The sequence below is a fragment of the Stylophora pistillata genome, chromosome 2 (genome assembly GCF_964205215.1).
Source record: "Stylophora pistillata chromosome 2, jaStyPist1.2, whole genome shotgun sequence".
Classification (NCBI taxonomy): Eukaryota; Metazoa; Cnidaria; class Anthozoa; order Scleractinia; family Pocilloporidae; genus Stylophora; species Stylophora pistillata.
In genome coordinates, this window is record NC_142520.1 from 5,946,402 (window position 1) to 5,967,200 (window position 20,799).

Here is a 20,799-nt window from a genome sequence, read left to right on the forward strand (position 1 = left end):
GGATCCCGCTTTATGAAAATATTGCAAATCATTTCCTCTCCTTTCTAACAAGTGAGGTAAAAGATATTGAGGGTGACTCTTAAACTTCAGAGGTGTGGTAGATGAAGGTGGGAGGGTGGGTGGGGGGAAGGAAGTAGAAGTGTCCATGTTCGTGTCCAGAGGAAAAAAAGTATATATAACCGAGCTGGCATAGATCAGTCAGGGCGACTGCAATCTTGGCTAGCTCACCATGGTGATCTCCAGTATCCGCAGTAAAGCAAGCGTCAGAAAGTAAATCTTCCGCCCTTGGAGTGAACTGAACTTAGAGACTTTTCTGATATTTTTTTGCATGGGTCGAGTGGAAGATAACATCAGTGACAGCTGTCGAGTTATACGGCGCTGTCATCCTGAGCAATCTTCATCTTCCTGTGACATCGGCCGTCGTTCATTCATAAAATGCATGCCTTGAGCAGTTTGTTAATCAACTATTACGTAAAAAAAAAACTTTTGTGTTTTTGAGTCACAATTGGGCCGGATTTGACTGCACATTCATCTTTCAGATTTCGTATTACAATTGAAAAACTCCACTCAAGTAGCGGCTAGAGCACTCAAGAGGTAGAGGGAAACACTCTACTATTTCTCGTGTTTTCCCCTACACTTTCGTGCTCTTAACAACAGAGCAGAGCGCAGTCAACACTTCTCTACTTGTTAAAAAAGTACCAACACTGCCACTGACGGATCAAAATGAAATGGCAAGGGCTGTCGATAGTTTCCACCTCACCCCCTCCCCTCCTATTTCCCCCTCCTTAACTACGATCAACGTATTAAATTTGATTGTTTAGTATTCCGTGATTAAACTTGCCCTCACGAAATGGACAAGTCCTTGCAGTCAAAGATGATTGACATAAGGATCTTTATGAGAGTATATACTTTCCAGCGGGAAATACACTTCTCATTCTAAGCAAGATGTTGCGGGAGCACCAAAATTCAGGCGACTTGCACTTTGCTTTCTTCGTACTTATCTTAATTGCTCCAGCAAGTAAAGGTATGTTGATATGTTTTTCCTTTATAAAGCCACAGTATAGCTAGCATTGAATTACTGACGTTAAATGACTTGTTTATGGCGATAAAAACGTGGGTAAAATGCAGAACAAAGAGAAAGAGAGATGGGAGAGGGGCGCAAGGAGAAGGAATGGAACAATCAACCGGATCAAAAAATAGGGTGTACCTCATAATTCTCGTACAACTGCAATGAGCAAGGTGTATAATTTCAAAGCTTTTGTATTTGATTTATTTCGTAACAGCTCTCGGTTTCAAGGCCGGAAAGGAGAACATCACCACCGCCATACCAGGTCTGTTTGCTTGTAAGAAGATCTCATTCCAGTATCTTTTCTCTGGTGGACAGCAGGTAAAGGTCTTTGCCTCCGTTGGCCACAGAGAGAAGAGTCAAAATCCTAGAAATGGAGCTGCAGTCTGGGTTGAAGATGTTACGAAGAGTGGATTTACAGCCTGTGTGGTGGAGTTTGGAGACAGCTCGAACGGTACTAAAGAAGTGGACTGGATTGCTGTTCAGACAGCACCTTACGGATCCCAAATAGGCACCAAATCGCTGAGTTCTTGGACAACTGGTACGGAATGTGAGAGGATCGATTTCAAACAGGTTAGATGTGTGCTAATTAACACCTCATAGGCGCTGATGATTAAACAGGGTATGCCATTAAATGATGAAGATTGAATGCAAAAGTATGTGCTAGGAAAAGGGATCCGACCTTGTCGACTCGTGCTTTCGAAAACAAAGACACTTAACCTTTTATTAAACCCCCAGATTAACACGTTTCACAATCTTTTTAAACGCGCTAAAGTTGCACCTAATCCTTCGACATTTATTATCAATGATATGGGCTTTTCTTCTGTTTGATCTCGGTTTTTTTTTTTATCTTATAGTCTCACAGTACCCTCTTTAGTTCATAATTAATAATCATAATTTGAAGACGTAGTCTGATCGTCCGGGTGAGTGTAGTCCTGAGAAGGACTGTTGTCGGTGATAGTGACTGACGTTTTGACAACCTGTGTGGAAGTCATCATCAGACTTCCGCACAGGTTGTCGAAACGTCAGTCACTATCACCGACAACAGTCCTTCTCAGGACTACACTCACCCGAACGATCAGACTACACCTTCACATGTTACCCCTGGGTTCAAGCCATTTACTGAATTCATAATTTGTTACCATTATTAATAGTATCATTGGTAGGGTTGTTTCCAGTAAAGGTTTAAATGTGGTTCATTGTATTTCCCTCACTCCTTAATTAATGGTATCGGCATAGTCTCAAAATGCATTGGATGAAAACTTGTCTACTTATGTTTCAGCGTTTTCTATCTCCTCCAACTATTTTTGTGACTGCCAATCACGGTGTTATCAACAGAACTCAGGATGCCATGGCCTTGTGGGTCGAGGAATTGAAAGTAAACAGCTTTAAGATTTGCTTGAGGGAAGCCAAGATTTTCGATGGTCCACACAAGAACCTAAAAGTAGTAAGTGACCGCGAGTTTTAAAAGGTGCTGTCCACTGAAAATGTATTGAAATTTATTGGAAGAGATGAGAAACACTTAGTTGAGCTTAATTCTGAAAGAAAAATTTATCATCGACAGAAAAACGCTTAAATATTCTATGTTTGTTAGAGTAACTATGGAAGCTTTTATTTGATCGACAGAATTGGATAGCTTTCAACAACATCAGTGTCGACAACTTTACCTTCATCAACAGTTTGTTGTTTTCCAGTACAAACTCGCCATCTCCGCAGCATAATTACGCCTTTTGTCAAGTAAGTAATATAGTTTTTATTTGTATCTTTTGTTCCTTCTTTTATCGTTTCACTTTTTTTTAAATGTTTTGTCTCCGTTTGACCTGCAATTGGCTTAAAGTTTAGTACCCTCGATTTCTCTTCTCCCATTCTGTTCTCCTCTTTTATATTTCTCATATACTTAGGCCCCCCCCCTCCTCCCACCAGGACAGTGTGGCCTTAGAGCAGTTCTACTGCTGTTCACACTTCACTCTAACTCTTGAGGAACTACTCGTTATTTACTTATTTTTTTTTTCTTAAATTCAGACTATAAACTTTACAGAGCCTTTCTACGCTCCACCGGTTGTTTTGGTGACTGCAAAGCGAAGCACTAAAATGAACAATTCTCTTCAATCCGGCTCCCAATGCAATGCTGTCACTACCTGGGTGGAGGTTAGTAATGTGTTCTAATATTGGTTTAGCTCCTTGATGAAAAAAATGGGACTATTAGCTATGTTACTATATTGAAATGATTTCTTCTTATTTTTGTTTTTATTTAGCACACATCTAAAACTGAAGCTCAGATTTGTGTCAAAACATTTAACAGCGATTCCAACAATAAGGATGTCATTACCGTGGATTACATGGTGACTGGTGGTGAGCAAAGAAATTCATGACTATTTTTGTGTCAATTTGAGAAGGGCTAAATTTTCATTGTTCCTGCAAAGTGACATACCTGTACAACTTTGTAGTTCGTCAGTCAAAATGTAACTTCGTAGAGCGTGGTTGTCATAACTTAGGGCTTTGTCATCCTATTTTTGGATGCAACTTTTGGATGTCTTTTCTAAATTAACCACCTTCCATAAGCATTTGAAAAGTGAGATAGGAGTTGCAAATAAACTATCTACGATGGTAAACTTGTTAACTTGCCGGCATCTTCTTTCACGTTTCCACGTTTTTCTCGCAGACTTGGACCCTTGTATTGACGTCGTCTGCCATTATCACTGTCTGTGCAAAGCATTTGGGCCCTATGATGCTAGATGCGTTTCTGTAGAGAGCTGTCCATCATACCAAGAACCTATCTGCTCATCAAACGGCTCAACATACGATAACGAGTGTCTGTTTCGGCAGGAGATGTGTGTCCTTCGACTTAACTACACTGTACAGCACCCTGGTAGCTGTGAAGGTTAGTTACATTTGAGTAAAATCTTTGCCTTTAACGGTTTCTTTTATCGGTAAATCCGTTTCTAGACACCTGAAGAGATGACGGTGATAGTGTCAATGAAAATGTCAGTTTCAGTAGTTCTGGCAGCATCGGTGTTCCACGTAGATCTAACTGCTGGTAGTAATGGTGGTCATTTCGACTGGTGTGTGGGTGTCGGAAATGGTGGCTGTCAGAATTCAGTGCGGCAGAAGCAGTGTTAGAGCCGGGAGAAGTGACTTTGTCCTCGTCTTCATTCTGCTATCCAATGTAGGGTAATTTTGAGAAATAACTTCTTTATTTTGTGGTTTCAATCATCTTATTGTTGTTGGTTCTTTGGTAATGACGCCTTGGCTGGTATAAATGGTTTAGAGTTCCATTAGAAATTTAAAGTAGAAGACAGAAAATTACTCGTAGCCAAATGGTTTTGATTTCTTTTCTAGGATTTCCCTTTCAGCGCGGTCGTCGCCACATGCCGCACATCCCATCGCTTGGATATTCTCATTGCGAAGTCATTCGCCTCAGGCCATTTGTGTTCTATCCTGACAAGGCCCTCGAAGTTCAGATCACAGTCAATCATATTGACACCAGTGATAAGTCTTACGTACACGATGCCGCTGTGTCCTGGGTTGAAAATGTCAATTACGATAGATTCACCGCATGTGTGATGGCGGCCGGTTACAATGAAAGACACTCAAATGCTAATGTGACAGTTGATTGGATAGCTTACCAAGGGGCACCAGTGGATGGAGTTGCTGACGAAGTGCGGTTATCACAATGGTGGACTGGAACGACTTGCAAATCTGTCAGTTTTCCCTTGGTTAGTAGACCAAGCTGTGTTATTACAAATGTTTTGAAAAGGAAAAAAAAGTTTCCTTTCAAATTGGAGCCGTGTTCGCAGTACCGACCTAGCATTATCATTCATAAAATAAATATCATTAAAGAGTTGCTTATTTACACAGATTAAAATGTTGACTATAAAAGACTGTATAGTGGGAGTTGTTTAACGTGATTAGTTTTCAGTTTCAGGTCTGCGTATTTTGCTTTTCGAGATTTCAGATTGAATAAAGGAGATGAACTTGTGTAACTTCAGTGTTTTAGAAGCTAATATGCACTACCTTTTAACAGGGAAAGTTTTCTGTGATGCCATCAGTATTTGTAACGGCTGCTCATCATCACGCTGGACTGAAACGTGACGCTGCAAGTGTTTGGATTGAAGATGTCACGCAGTCCTCATTCAAAGTCTGCTTAAGGGAACTTCAGAATTATGCAGGATCTCACGAAGATGTTCACGTTGTAAGTACACATTCCAGTTACTTGCAGTCATTATCTCCGAAAGAGGTGTACCGATTTTTTTCTTTTAAGTGTGCGTTTGTGTGTTTTGTTTTTGTTTTGGTTTGTTTGTTTTACTTTTGCGTGCTTTATTTTTCTTTGTAGATTGTGGAGTAGTGTCAAAAGGGGGTTTCTGACACATTTTGAAAATTGCCTTGATTTTCAGGTAAAATTTAAACTTTGTCCTGAAAACAACTTATTCTAAAAATGTGTCAAAACAACCATGTTTTCAAGTTAATTTTGAAAAAAATACTTTATCTTTAATCTCATTAAAAAAAGTATAACGATGATTTCAGGGCAAAATGATCGACGCATTTTTCGAAATTGCCTTCAAAATCAAAGCAAGTCTTTGAAATCAAATTGACGAATTTTGAGATTGCATTGAATTTCAAGACAAAAGTGCGTTAGAATCACCAGGAAAAACTAATAAGGACACTATGTCAGAAATAATCCCAAAAACTCATGGAGGCTTATGAAGCATTTGGAACAATTTTCAAATCATCGAAATCCTTCAGGAGGTAAGTCAGTTTTAGATGGAACAATCTGAAGCTCTTCTCTGACGAACCCTCGCTTTGGTCCGTCTTTCAGATAGTAGAGAACAGGCTCCCTTTCATTCACAAATACTTTTTCGATATTGAAGCTCTTCAGAGACCATATTGGAACTGTTGCTCGTCTTTGACGACATTCTAACTCACAAGCAGCATAGAGATATCTCACGTTTTTTGAAGAGTCGAGTCTCTTTTCTTTAAAGCCAACAGGTCTTGAATAAAAAGTTGAACTCTTTGCGTCAACCGCCTTTTCTTTGATTGCGTCAATTAGTTTCTTTCCAGTCAATCTTGTCTCCTTACTATTCAATGCTGAAACAACTTCTGGAAGCCTTTTCACCCATTCTGTTGATCTCTTTTTGTCTTCGAAGTTTATCTCTTGGCCGTATTGGAAAGTAAAAAGACGCTCACTCAGAGTTCGATTAAATCGCTCAACTATCCCTTGATCTCTATGAACGTTTACATTTCCTCTTCTTATTCTCACGTCATGCTTTGCCATCTCTTTAGTCGTTTCATCCATAAATTCACGTCCAGGATCAACCTGAAGAACTTTACGCCATCTCAATGGTAATCTCTTGTAGTTTTTCTGGAAAGCCTTTGAGACCTCAGAAGAAACTTTTCAGGTGAGAGGTTCAGCAGCCTTGAATCTGCTCGCAACATCGACCTCTGTCGATGCATATTTATAGACCTTTCTTCCTCTAGGAAGTCTGTCATGAGGAAGGAAAATAAGATCAGCTCGATGAACTGTGTTTGGAGATTCAACGTGAAAAATTGCTCGTGGGATATGCTTTGGGGCAGGAAAATAAATCTGTCAGATGGCCTGCTTCATCAGCCAAAGCCTTGCAACATCTTCAGGAACTCCAGCTTCCTTTACCAACTTCTTCACTGCATCTAATCCCTTCCAAAATCCTTTCGGGCTATAGTAAACTCTTGAAAGATTTCTTTCCATTTTCTATTGCGATCACAAAAAACGACTTGCTGCCAATCCCAAACCCAAAGCCATTCCTCCGACGTAGATCTTTTCACCTTCTTTGTGTTGTGTGCTCGGCTTGTAGAAGTTAGAAAAACGTGGCTCTTCTACATCAAGCTCTTCATTATGTGCCTTGTTGTAACGCTTTAAAGCATAATCTGTATCAACGAAATTTTCTCTTGCCTCTTTTTTTATTCGGTCGTTTTCTGCAATCCAATCGAGGAGCTTTGTTCGACTGTCAGTGTCTATGAAAAGAAGCTTTGCACAATCTCCACATTTCTCTTTGATGTAGTTACAGTGGAAGTCATACATCAAAGTCTTGCTGATATCAAGAAGAGCCATTCCACAGTAAACTGGCTTGTCAAACCTTATTGATGTTCTCCCCATATGAATTGCAATGAGATTTTCGTCAAATAGTATGCAATGTTGAAAGTTTGGTTTTGCTGAAAGCTTGTTTGCTTTCTTTCGATTGTTGACTAACCTCACATCAACTCGATTCCTGATGTTTTCAATTGTTTTCCAAAGACAGAGTTATTTATCAACTTCAAGAAATCCTTTCCAAATTCGTTTTTTGCACTCGCGCGCAGGTTTGTGTTGAGCTCGATATAACTTCTCAGGCAGGGTTCTTCTTCAAATTTGATTCTTCTGTGAATATTTTTCAACCTTAAACCCTACGCAAGATTTGAGATTCTTGAGCTCGATATAACTTTTCAGCCAGGGTTCTTCTTCAAATTTGATTCCTCTGTGAATATTTTTCAACCTTAAACCCAACGCAAGGTTTGAGATTGTTGTGATAAATGCCTCTCTCCTTATCATTCAGATTTGGCACAAGTTTCTCGCCTTGGGCTCTTCCCGCGCTCTGCGCATTGTTGATCATAACCCTCTCTGGAGCAAGAGGATAATCGTTGTGAAGATCATGAAGCTCTTTTGGATAGTAACGATCAGCCTCAAGAATGCACGGAATGTTTCTCCACTTTTTAATCTCCGCTTGTCTCATCCATTTGAAACATCTGACAGGAAGAGGTTTGCAAGTTGCGCATCCATAAAGATTGTTCGCATCTAGATAAGTCAGATATTTTAATGGCTTTTCTCTGTCAAACTTTTCTCCCATGTATTTGTTGTTTGCCCTTGCATAGCGATTTGAGATCATAGAGATTCCTTTACGAATTCCTTTCACAAACATCACAAGCATGTCTGGATCACTCAGTAGCTCAAGCTCAACGTTTGTCACATTCAATGCTGCAACCTAAGCCAATCCAGGAGCAGTGTAATACCAAGCAGGGTCGAGACTGTAATTCTCAAGACAGACGTTTCTAAACTCCTCAAACACAAGATCATGATAATCACCCAAGGTCCAAGACCGACCTTCGGCCACGTTCTTCACTTTTAACTCATTCCAGATATTCTTTGAGGGCTCATAATCTTTATCAGTGAAATCAAAGTCATTTAGCTTTGAATAAAAACTCTCTTTTTGGTGGAATTTCTGTTTCTCTGAACTTTTCAATGCTGCTCATGTAATCATATGGATACACACCCTTTCTTGAGACGAACTCGATTTTGTCCTTGAAAACCTCTCTAGTCTTCTTCAGCTTCCAAATGATCGCAATTGACAAGGTATTTGTTAAATGATAATAACCTTTTGTCCAACTTTGACTCCTTCGTTTTTCAATCCATCTCCAAGAGCTTTACCAAGGCTTTTCAATGAATAATTTCTCTCAGAAATGCTCTTTACAGATGAATTGTCCTGAGCATCAAGTGAAAAGATTTCTCCAGAGCGACCCAGGTTCTGCCATGCGTTGTAAAGAGAACAGCTCTTTAGCCTAATATGTTCACTTACATTCACGAGAGGCTATTTGAAGAGAGCTGTGAAATCACTTGAATCTGAAGTAATTGTCAACACAACCATTTTGATTATAAAAAACAAATAAAATGTCGGCATGGTTAAGAACAGATGAAGCGAAAAGAATTGTTGCGAAAAAAGGAACAAAAGCCTTGAATGATTTCAAAGAACAATATCCGAACGCAGACCTGAGCAAGTTCAATGTGCAAGTAATATTCTTCAGCGAAAAACAGGGAAAAGCTGAAGTTTACTTAAATTGCTCCAATGGTGTTCAAACGAGCGTCTCAGGATCAATCAGAAAAGACTGGGAGGATGAAATGAGGTGCGCGATTGGAATAGCAGGGTTTCCCAGCGAGGTTACTCTGAATTCTTCTGCAATTAACGAGGTTCCAGCGTTTCCAATTCACAAGAGTGCGATAAGTAGCTTGAATGAAGAGACTAACATATCTATTACCCAAACTAATATTTTAAAGCAAAGTTCAGAGAAATATTCACGAGAATGAAAATTCAACACAGCTCAGGCGCAAAATCAAAGAGATGGCTTGCGGGGCCGAATATAAGCTACTGGTTTCAACACCTCAACTTTGCAGTGTGGTGCGCTATTTCAGGCTGTGGAATCTCTCGTGAACTGCTTGACATGGTTCCAGACCAGATCAAGTCGTTTCTGCGGTTTCAAATTTATATCGCAGTCAGAAGGATTCTTTTAGAGATGGGTGGAATACAGGGTGAATCGGCTCTCCCGGACGACCAAACGCTCAGTCAGACAAATAATAACTACGACAAGTTATCGTTCAAAAGATTGAGTTCAGAATTTGCAATTTCTCCAAGCATAGACTTCCGCTTCATAGAAAAAGACTGTCATGGCCTCGGATCTCTTTTCATTTACGTCACTAATACTAGACCTATGGCAACTGGCATCTCATATCCGGGTGATAACAAGTTCAGAGATGAAAGCCATAAAAGGCAGTTTGATTTATTTCATAAGGAATGACAACATTAAAGTTGAAAAACGGTTCGAATTTTTCATGACAGATAAGTCACAAGCAAATGTCAGATCATCCATCTTTGGTTTATCAGGAAGGGCAAACAAGCCTCAGCGTGAGTTTATTGTTTTAGTTGGGGATGCGATCAGAATGACAGACATCTCGAAGAGCGTTCCGAGATTTTAGCTTCCGATTGATGAGGCGAAAGTCAGACTTGATCTTGCAATCTCACCAGGTAATTGGCTTATGCCCTCAAATATTCTTCTGAACACACACAGCGCAGTCGGGTATAATAACAAGCTGAAGAAGGCAAGTTTCGACATGAAATTTGGAGTCAATAAATCAGTTAATTTGGATATGAAATCAGTCGGAGCTAAGCATATGAACGGGGGCTCATCAAAAATGAAGAGACCTACTTCTCACCTATCAAATCAAAAGACCGCGAGCGAAGCTCAGAAGACAGATCCAAATGAAACTCTTGTGAAGAGGAAAGCGTCGAGTGACAGCGAGACAAATAATGATTAAATTAAAGACGGATTGATCTCAGTCGAACTGTTCTCAGCCCTCCTGATTCATCGCCTTTTTTTTTTTTAATCGCTCAACCATAAATATTGCAACACCCATTATTAGAGTCCAGGCATTTACTCTAAGAAAGTTGATCACTGACGGAGCAACTCTAAAACCGAAGCTGACTATTGCACCAACGAGACCTGGTAAAATTCCAGCGATATTTCTTCCAAGAGTCTTAAGCCCGTTCCCCACCCCTAAGGCCTATTTTTAGTGTTCTCCCAGTCACTCCAATCGTTGTTCCAACTGCCAAAACAACAGCTGAGACTGTAAAACCATACTTCTTGAAGATGTTTATCAATCTCTCACGGAGTGATAATCTTTCTCCAAGTCTCTCTCTTTCATTCTCAAGGGCATCAATCCGCTCTTGATTTCCAGCTATCCTTTCTCTTGCTTGTTCTCGTATGGTGGGGTTTTCATTTTCATCACCAGAAATCTCTTGATCATCTGGAATGGACTGTTCCTTCTCTTCAATTTCTTTATCCTTCTGAGCTATCAAAACTTCTCGCTGTGGACCAAGTGAAGTTTTAATTTGTTTTGGGAGACTAGGATTGAACCTCTGTCTATTTGGGCCCCTTTCTTTAGTAGACAAAGGATCTACCCTCTTGCCTTGACCAAACATTTTCACCTGCCACCTTCCTTTCTTACTGTAAGAAACCTCAAGTTCTGAAGCTTTCGCCTCCGGAAAAATACTAGTAAGTGATTCCAATGCATTCTCATTTAAAGTTCAAACTTGCGAACCAAAAATATCACCTTCAATGAAAGACGTCTCAGCCGTTTTTGAACACTATTCTTGCCCCCTTTTCATTGTCGTCATTAGAATTTCTTCGCCTGAGGGTCCCGGAGTTGAATTCTCATCTGGTTGAGAAGGTGTTGTTGTATCTCCATCATCTTCATTGTCATCTTCATCATCATAAGTATGCTCTACTAGAGGATCAGTATCTCTAGAATCTGTAATTTGTAAAATATTTATTATGTTACGTGCACGAATGACCAACAGATGTCTGCTAATAAAACATCTATAAAAAATAGAAATCCGAGTACGATATAAGGCACGCTACAAAAATGTAACAACAAGCAGTTACCCATTTTAAATATTATTTAATTAGTTTTACACTGCTTGATTTACTTAGGTTAAGATTAAGTTAAGCAGTTCGTAAAGCAGGCTTACAATCCTTTATGCCGAAGAAGTATTCATCGTCTTGATCAACTTCGAATTCCAATTTCCGCCGACTGAAGACCACAACGCTTGGCTTTCTTGATTCATGGCATTCTTTCCGCGTACACAAAATTTTCCGGAGGACTTCATAGTGAACTGTGTATTCTTTATCTTGTTTCCTTCTCGGCTATTGTATTTTCCTTCTCTTCCTTCTCTCCGGATATGGAAAGGTCATAGCCTCGTCACATCATAGCTTGCGCAAGTTCATCCAGCCAGCCACGAGGGCAAGCCCTCGGGCAAATGTTTTTTGTACTTCTCACAAGCCAGCTTTTATACATATACTTTAGGTATCTATAAGGTTCTTTTACTATTTACAGCGCATTACAAGTATTTTTGGAAACTGCTGAGTCACATGAAAGAAGTTTCTGGAATATTACAAACTAAAGGCAATTCTAGAAAGGTCTGGGATTGCGTGACAGATTCAGTGAAAATAATTCGTTCCTCGTTACAAGTATTGGTTCAAACGCATTTTGAGACTGTGTTGAAAATCAATGCAATCTCAAAATTCGTCAATTTTGCTTTAATTTTGAAGGAAGCAAATGATGCGTCAATCATTTTGCCTTGAAATCATCGTTGTGCTTTTTTTTAAGTAAGATTAAAGATTAAAGTAATTTTTCCCTTGCTCACCATATGCATAGAGTCTCCTGTAGCTCAGTGGTTAGAGCATCCGACTAGATTACGGAGGGTCGTGAATTCAAATCCCATCTGGAAACTCGATTTTTAAAAAATTGTTTATTTCATCTTTACATTTTTCAAAATTGCCTTTAAAAAAAGATTATTTTGACACATTTTTAGATTGCCTTGTTTTTAAGGTTATTTTTTAATTTATCCTTAGAAATGAGGCAATTTCCAAAATGCGTCAGAAACTGCCTTTCAATACTACTTGTGGTTAATTTGCCATTCTCTTTTTATCAAGTGATATTATTTTTCAGAAACAAGGCTAAAGCTCGGTGAGCTACACTTGGACAGATTAACACAAAATTAAGTGATAACGGATGATTTTTAATTTCATGTTTTAGAAATGGTTGGCATTCTCATCTCTGCACAAGCCTCTCTTCTCTGAACACAAGTCGGTTTATTTTGCTAATTCTCAGTCACCACCTGCTGATCACAACCGCGCTTATTGCAAGGTACAGCTGAGCTAAAAAAGTTTGTCCAATACCAATGCATTTTTTCCCATGAAAATATCCTTTTCGTTCTCGCCGTCAAAAGCAGGTCCCAGAACGGATGGTGGTATTGTCTTTACTTGTGAATTGAACCGTAATGAAAAACATCGTTCTTCAGTAGGTCAGTGTAAAACTGCCACATGGAGTCTTCATTTGAAAATCAGAAGAAAACAAACAAACTAACAGACCTACAAAGAAACAAAGCATAACGAATGAATACCTTTATTTAAGTGTCAGACTAAAATAGCAGTACATAACCACTAAATGGGGTTATACGAGCAGGATATAAGTTGTCCCTCCTTCGCAAAGTTAAGTTAATTTTAAACCTGATTCGATCTGCTCTTTACATAGGATGTCTCCTTTAATCAGAAGTTCAACAGCACCCCGAATGTGTTTGTTTCTGCAAATCATTCAACCAGTGGTGGAAATCTGCAACCGATACATAATGGGATAACAGCTTGGGTTGAGGTAGGGTCGATTACTCATCATCCTAGAGTGTCAATTTTTTTCCCGTTTTCCCCTTTCTTTTTGCCACGGGAAATCTGCTATCTAACTTTAAAGCCACACCTGAGTTTCAGCAGATGTTATTGGTATTTTTCTCTTCAATTTTCTGTTTATTACACTCTTTGCCATTAGTTTCGTTCACTAGCTCTACGATATGTAATGGAAATTTCCCTCTCATTGTACTGCATTTCATCCCTTTTCAAATAATATTTAATTGAAATTAACTCTTTTATTTTTGATGTTATTAATTTTCTTTCATTTTTTGTTTAGTTCATCAATGAGACAGGATTCAGAGTTTGTCTAAAAGAGTTGTACGAGATAAAGTATGACCCACTTTCAGTGTCATACACTGTTTTGTCAGGTGAGAATATGTTTGGACCTGAAAGTACAGAGGGGTGTTTATCACAACAGAGGTTATTTCATCTGAAACATATTATTTTAGAAAAGTACCTTTGGTTTTAACTGACCACCTAAAGTATCTCTGGATTCCACTGGTTTTCCTTTGCTTTGCCTTTTTGTTCTTGTTTTGGTTTTGCTTTGTTTTCTGCTTTGCTCTGTCCTTAGCCATAGAGAAATCGTGCTACCGGTTATGAGCAAACCAACGTATAACTACAGCATATACGGTATAGATCCATACGCATGTTGACTTTGATGCGGGCGCGTATTGTGCACTTTCATACAGATATATGCCAATCAGGGTGGAGTTATTTCGACGGCTACTGCTACTTCACAAGCCGCGCATGCACACCATGGCTTACCGCTGAGTCTAACTGCTCTGCAATGGGCTCCCAGTTGGTGACTGTGCACAACCAAGAAGAAAATGTTTACGTTCAGCATCGACATAACGGTGAAAGATCTTGGATTGGACTCAATGATCGGAGCGTGGAAGGATCATTTGTTTGGACAAATAAAGAAATAAGCAAATTTAGATTCTGGGCTCCACAACAACCAAATGACTGGAACAACCAAGACTGCGTGCACACTCTTGGTGCAAAGGATGGGTACGCTTGGAATGACGTGCCATGCAAAAGTTGCTTCAATTTTACGTGCTTTACAGGTAATGAATTTATTGTCTCGCAAGTAGTTATTGTTTTTGAATAACAACTTGAGTAGTTATTGAAACTGAGGTGACCTTGATAAATGGAAACCTGCTATTTATTTTTCAATCCAGACTTTTTTTCTTTACTTGATGTGTACTTCTAGTTATTGGACGTTCCTAAAGATCTCAGTCGCCAAGCTTTTTAATTTTTTCCTTGCTGTGCTAAGATAATCCCTCCCACCAACAAATACAGCTCTCTTCAGCATTTTTTATGATATGGTATAGGCATAGACTCAAATTGTTATATGTTGATTGTGGCAGACTTTGACGAATGCTCTACACACACTGACAACTGCGCAGACAACGCAGATTGTACGAATACCGTGGGGTCGTACACCTGTACCTGTAGAGCTGGGTATTCTGGTGATGGAAGAACATGCAATGGTATGACCAACTTTAAACTCTTGAAAGTAGAGAAAGTGTACCATTTAGCCTATCTTATTTCTTATTGACATGGTTGTATCGTTCTATCTCAGCTGAGAGAACCCTCTTCAACTTCTTAACAAATCTAAGCGATCCTTTTAAAAGTTTAAGATATAGACGAGTGTTTGTCAAACTCGTACAGCTTGTGACATTCACGCTGTTCGTAATAATAACCTGGTGCCTTATATGTTGATATGTTTGGTTGCCTCTTCTTTGGTTGTTTTGAATGCCACTCTTTATTCGTTTTTCAGTTGTTGTCCTGAGATTAACCGTTAGCTTTGACAATTACAGAATAAGGATTATTTAGGGTTCACAATTAACTGAGAGTAGGTAATATTTTTACCTGCGATGGGAGCAAGGAAATAGAAGGATTAATTACAGGTAGAGTTATGTTAGAGTGCTTCATTGAATTTTAACTAGCATTTATGAAAATTTATGTCACAGATATAGACGAATGTTCCACAAACTCCCACAGCTGTGACGCCAGCGCTATTTGCAGTAATAGTCAAGGGTCCCATAGCTGCGCATGTAAAGCTGGGTATTCGGGGAATGGAAAAACTTGCGTTGGTAAGTAGTCTATTGACGCAAGCGATAGTGAAATAAGCAGCACTTCTTAAGTTGTTCAAGAAAAGACTGAAACGACATGATCAGTTGTTTCTTGGATGCTTAAAACGTTTTATTTTTGTTATGTTATTCAGTGCTAATTCAATGCAAGTATGGATTAACATCCTTAAGTTGGTATTAGATTTACCAAGTACCCTTATTCAGACAAGAGATTCTCGAAGAACTGAAGAGCGAGGTTAGGGACTTTAACTGTCCTCTTAAATTTACAAAACTCCTGAGGCTATGGCCACCAAACAAGAAAATAATCGTTTATATTCTCTTGCCACCAGATTGATCGCAGTTCCAGTAAATTTTAACTAAAAAGTCTATATACAAAAACTGGGGTTTTGCATGCGATTTGTACTTTTTGTGCATCGTATTACGCAACGAATCACATGATTTGAGATCAGAATCTCGCTCTTTTCGCGCTCCTTTTTTTTTCCTTCCTTTTTTTTTGTCTGTACTAAGGTCTGAAAAATCTCTAAAAGGCATTTTGGCTGATATATGACAGCCGTATCATAAAACTTCAACTTCCTCCTCAGTACATTTTCCTTCGGTGCCCGAGTAAACGTTATTCATTAGGTTTAATCGTTAATTGAAATAGATAATTTTGTGACTTAGGGAGGATAGCAAGTAATCAACGAACAATTTTTATGTTAAGATATTTCAAAAGCCACTTCGGCTCGCTTCTCTGACTTTTGTTTGTGGAGTTTCAGGGGGGGAAGGGGGGGTGTTCCATTTGTGGCCTAAGGAGCACCAAAAATTCATCCCTCTGAATGGCATTTTGAAAGTGTTATAAAACTCCATTGGTAAACTGCGTTGCCAAATGAATTTGACCATGGACTCTATTGTAAAACAGTTTTTACGTCAGAAATGTAAATTTGTTCTCAAGTGACTAGACAGAGAGGGGCAAGGGGCTAAAGTTAGGTCACAAATATGAGGTCAAAATCACTAACCAAAATTGCCATTTTTTGAAAAACCATCACATCCTTCTTGATAACGTTCATACCAAATCCTGTATACACTTTAGTGACCCATTTATTAAAATAATTGAGATTAATTTGGCTCATTAAGGTTTGTTAAGTTTTTGGCAAAAAATCTCCATGCCCCTCTAAGGCCAAGCATAATGGAGTTTTGAGCATAGTTCATGCTATAAATAGACCAACGTCTTGACATAAAGCCTTTATTTTGTATTTGTTGAGTGAAAATGAAACATTTAAGCCAAATCGATGTCATTATCTAGAAATACCTCGTCTCATAGCTTATAACTGCTCTAAGAAGGCCTCTGATTAGCCCTGTAAACACCCGATGGTTTAAAAAAATAAAGCTATTTTTTTTCCTATGAAAACCTTGCACTAGTCATAGAGCACAAATGATGACGTTCTTTTCTAGATATGGCAATATTTTTTAAAGGCGATTGAATTTTCTCTAATCTATGTTTGTTAGACCATATAGCCATACATATTATACTGAAAGCATACAAAGTCTTCATATTTTATCAGGCCGTCTTTTAATTGAAAATAAGGTGACCTTAACCCGGCCGACCCTAACCATTAAGCTCAGAAGAAAACGATTGTTAAAAGATGATCTACGCCTGGCGTTTGAATAGCCTGTGAATAGCTCTCGCAAATACCCATCACTTAGCGAGCAAGAGCGTAAGCTTATGTGTGCGTGCCACAGTGAGCACCGTCCAGGTGACTTGTGATCCACAAGAAATCTTAGGTACTTTAGAGCTGAAGAAATGGAACCATCTAAAACAAGAGGAAGTCTACATTCAGTAGAGATGGATGACAAAAAATTATTGTTGCTGTTTAAATTAAATATTCCACACGAGACATGATATGATGCCAACTGGGCCCGCCATTTTGGACGTGAGAGTATTAGGACTGGACCAAGTCTCCATTGCTCCCACTATTCAAGCGTAAACGTTTGTGTCCTTCTCAAGTATTAAACGTATAGCGATAGTAAGTTTCAGGATAATTTTACGATGGCGCTTTGTTCCCTTGGAAGGGTAATTGATCAATGCGGTGTCGCATTATGGGCTCTGCGTGAAACAGGAATGACTCCTTTGAACAACAACAAACATATGAAACATATGAGTGAACTGCGGTTATGAGACGTATATAAGAACGATCCTTCGCAGTAAAGCACTATTTGAGCAATAGTGGAAATCAGACCTGAAAAAAATTTCAGGCCTGTACGGGATTCGAACCACTGACCTCTGGCCTGCTCCCAGTTGGCTTGTTAGCTCAATTGGTAGAGCGCTGCACTAGTATCGCAGAGGTCAGTGGTTCGAATCCCGTACAGGCCTGAAATTTTTTTCAGGTCTGATTTCCACTATTGCTCAAATAGTGCTTTACTGCGAAGGATCGTTCTTATATACATAAATGACTCCTTTGTTGACTTGCGATAATGACATGACTACTTGATTAAAACACAAGTACAAGGGTTCAGGTGAGTCTGGGGCGAGAGGAAGAGCTGGTGATACCAAAGCTACAAGTTACAATTAATAAAAAAATATACGAAAGGGCTCATACATGCCCATAAATGTAGCAAATGGCTTTTTTAGTGCCACTCTCGCTAAAGGCAGTCCTCTCAACTTCCCGTGAAAACAAGTTTTCTTAGTTTTTTTGTTTTTTTGTTTTGTTTTTGTTTTTGTTTTTGTTTTTGTTTGTTTTTGTTTTTTTTTGTTCCCATGAAAAGGGTTTCGGACACATGTTTCAAAATAGTTTGATGGCTTTGCAATTTTCTTCTATATGAAGATTTCAACTATCGCGATCTCTCTTCCAAGGGAAAATTTGCTAAGGTGTTGCGAAAGGAAAAAAACTCAGTCAACTACAGTCATTGTGCGAGTTTTTCCGACGTTATAATTGAAGGTGGTGCTAATCGTAAGGCACCGAGTTATGAACCTTTTTTTACAGTAAGCAAATTCCTGCGATTGCCGCAAGGGATGGTCAACAGACCCGCGTTACTCAAAACTCAGTGAAGGTTGCGTGACTCCTCGACTTTGTCCAGTCCTCTCACTCTCACGTCTAATATGGTGGGTCAGTCGATACAATAACAATCGTATCTCGAGGTGTGGCATGGCGCGTTTCATATGAACTGCTACACAAAATATTTGTTATCCAGTTCTCCTAACTGTGGATTTCTTATTCACTCCCGGATGATTTGATTTATTCAGCTCTAACGTACTAGAGAAATCGGATGGATCACAAGTCATCTGGACGCTACTCACTACAACCTGTATGCATCACCCCGCTCTTTTACTGATGCCATCGTGCGTATTTACAAGAGCCAGCAAGGCTATCAAAAGTTTAACGGTCGTTTTCATCAAGCTAACTTCATATTGCGTCAAAAAATGGGCCTGACAAAATATAGAGACTTTGCATGCTTGTGAGTATAGTCTGTATGGAGATATGAGCTGAAAAAATATAAATCAAAGGAAATTGAAGCATCTTCAACAAATGCTGTCACATCGAGTTCAGAACATCATCATTTGATCTCTATGATGGGTACTAGGTTTTCAAAAAAAAAAAATCACCTTTATTTTGCTAAACCGTTAGTTGTTTGTAGTGCTAATTAGAGGCCTTCTTAGAGTATTTATATGCTCTGAGACGAGGTATTTCTAGATAATGAGATTGATTTTTCTCACTGATTTTGATAAATGGGTCACTACAGTATATACTGGATTTGGTATGAAAGTTATGCAAGAAGGCAGGTGAATGTTATGGTTTTTCAAGAAATGGCAATTTTGGGTGGTGATTTTGACCTCAAATGTGACCTTGCTTTAGCCCCAGGCCCCTCTCTGTCTAATCGCTTGAGAACAAAGTTACATTAATGAATTGGCGCAGGCTGTTGCGGTGTCCCTGCCTGTCGGCGAAGCTAATAAACTAAGAAGAGCCATGCGATGCCAAAACAACAACAACAACAAAAACAACAACAACAACAACAAAACCAACAACTGCAAAAGAGACTACGGTGGAACCCCGTTAACACCAACGGGCCATGGAGATCTATTCGTGTTGACGAGAGTAAAAGCATACACTCACTTGCACTTCACACTCGCGCCATTTTACTCCACCGTATCATAGTAAGTAAGTAAGTAAGTAAGTAACTTTATTTCTGAGTGGAACATATAGACCAGCCAAAGGAAAAATCCTAATAGGGGACATGTAAGAGAATAATGGTATGTTTAAAGTTCGATTAGTTCAACAATCGAACTCGCCAAAAGAAGTAGTTTCCATGAACCTCTAACCAAGGATTAAGGTCGATAGTCGGATGTTCTTTTTTTGTGTTATTGCCCATTTGACGGCAATGTATGTTTTTTTTTTTTTAACGGCAAATTTTCCCTCAATACGTCTTTCTTCTGAGTTTCTGAGTAAATGAATACGTTCAAGGTTAAGGGTCACAGTTAATTCAGAGTGCATGCGATAGGGACCTTTCCTTCATCGTAATATGTAACGAATCCAGTGAATTGAGATCTTCAGAAAACTATTATAGCTGAGTAGATGATACATGACAGCAATATTTCTGAAATTTCAACATTCTCCTTGATACACTTTCATTAAGTGCCTGAGTGGACGCTATTGTTTTGGTTAAATCGTTCAATTGAAATGAATTGTTTTCTGACCTGAGGTAATAAAATATCAAGTATTCAACGAAATATGTTTTTCGGAAATTGTTATTCCTCAGTTGGTAGTGTTTGCAAATACATGATTAAGAGTTATGCTTGCTTTGTTATAGGATTCTGTCATTCCATTCTACTTATTTCTTTTCTTTTCGGTTACTTATTTTAATGTTGGTGCTTTTAATGTCCGCAGACATTGATGAGTGTACCAGTGGTTCTCACAACTGCCATCAACGTGCGTCATGTACCAATACTGTTGGGTCTTACAGCTGCTCTTGTAACAGCCCCTATACAGGAAATGGACAGACGTGCAGGCATTCTGCCTCAGGTAAAGAGTGTCCTTTGCGAGACGATAAACCAAGAACTAGTTCGATTCAGGGCCACACCACTTCACTTGAAGTGACCAATAGATGGTAAATGAACGGGAGAGATAGTTTATTACTTTAAACGATAGGTGGTAAAAAAAAAAAAAACGCAACAACAACAAGAAGAGAGAGGAAGGAGAAGGAGGGAGGGAGGAAGAGAGGAGGGGGGAGATGGGGGGCTGGGAGGGAGAGAGAGGGAGGGAGGGAGAGAGAGGGAGGGAGAGAGAGGGAGGGAGTGAGAGAGAGAGGGAGAGGGTGAGTGAGGGAGATAGAGACGGAGATAAAGATTAATTAGTGGCAATTGAAGAGGAGTAAATAGTTGAGGGAGCGATGAAACAACTGCTTGGCCGTATTTTTCACAATGAATGATTAAGAAGTAAATAGTAACATAATAATCTAACTAGAGAAAGGTCTAGGCAAAGGACGACGTACCGCTAAGTTTCTCACGCAATGGAGAAGAAAAATCAAGAGACCCGCCCAGATAAATGTGCTTGCGATTAGCTTGAGAACTACTTTATCCTACATATTCACAACCTGTACAGAATGGAGATGTTTCCATCCCTTTCCCTTCCTTTGTTGTTTGTTTGTTTGTTT

General features: G+C 39.2%; 1 protein-coding gene across 1 annotated transcript in view; it reads left to right on the plus strand.

Annotated features, from left to right (window-relative positions):
* Nucleotides 1–114: 114 nt before the first annotated feature.
* LOC148736833 (uncharacterized) overlaps nt 115–20,799 on the plus strand; it is a 21,816-nt gene continuing 1,131 nt past the window's right edge. The window contains exons 1-16 of the mRNA XM_088750936.1: nt 115–1,024; nt 1,284–1,639; nt 2,349–2,513; nt 2,693–2,803; nt 3,089–3,214; nt 3,322–3,418; nt 3,729–3,947; nt 4,406–4,782; nt 5,091–5,258; nt 12,438–12,548; nt 12,936–13,052; nt 13,359–13,449; nt 13,771–14,145; nt 14,449–14,571; nt 15,055–15,177; nt 20,034–20,168. Of these exons, the coding sequence (XP_088607062.1) occupies nt 946–1,024; nt 1,284–1,639; nt 2,349–2,513; nt 2,693–2,803; nt 3,089–3,214; nt 3,322–3,418; nt 3,729–3,947; nt 4,406–4,782; nt 5,091–5,258; nt 12,438–12,548; nt 12,936–13,052; nt 13,359–13,449; nt 13,771–14,145; nt 14,449–14,571; nt 15,055–15,177; nt 20,034–20,168 (2,773 nt within the window). The 5' untranslated portion in view covers nt 115–945. The remainder of the gene's footprint in view (nt 1,025–1,283; nt 1,640–2,348; nt 2,514–2,692; nt 2,804–3,088; nt 3,215–3,321; nt 3,419–3,728; nt 3,948–4,405; nt 4,783–5,090; nt 5,259–12,437; nt 12,549–12,935; nt 13,053–13,358; nt 13,450–13,770; nt 14,146–14,448; nt 14,572–15,054; nt 15,178–20,033; nt 20,169–20,799) is intronic.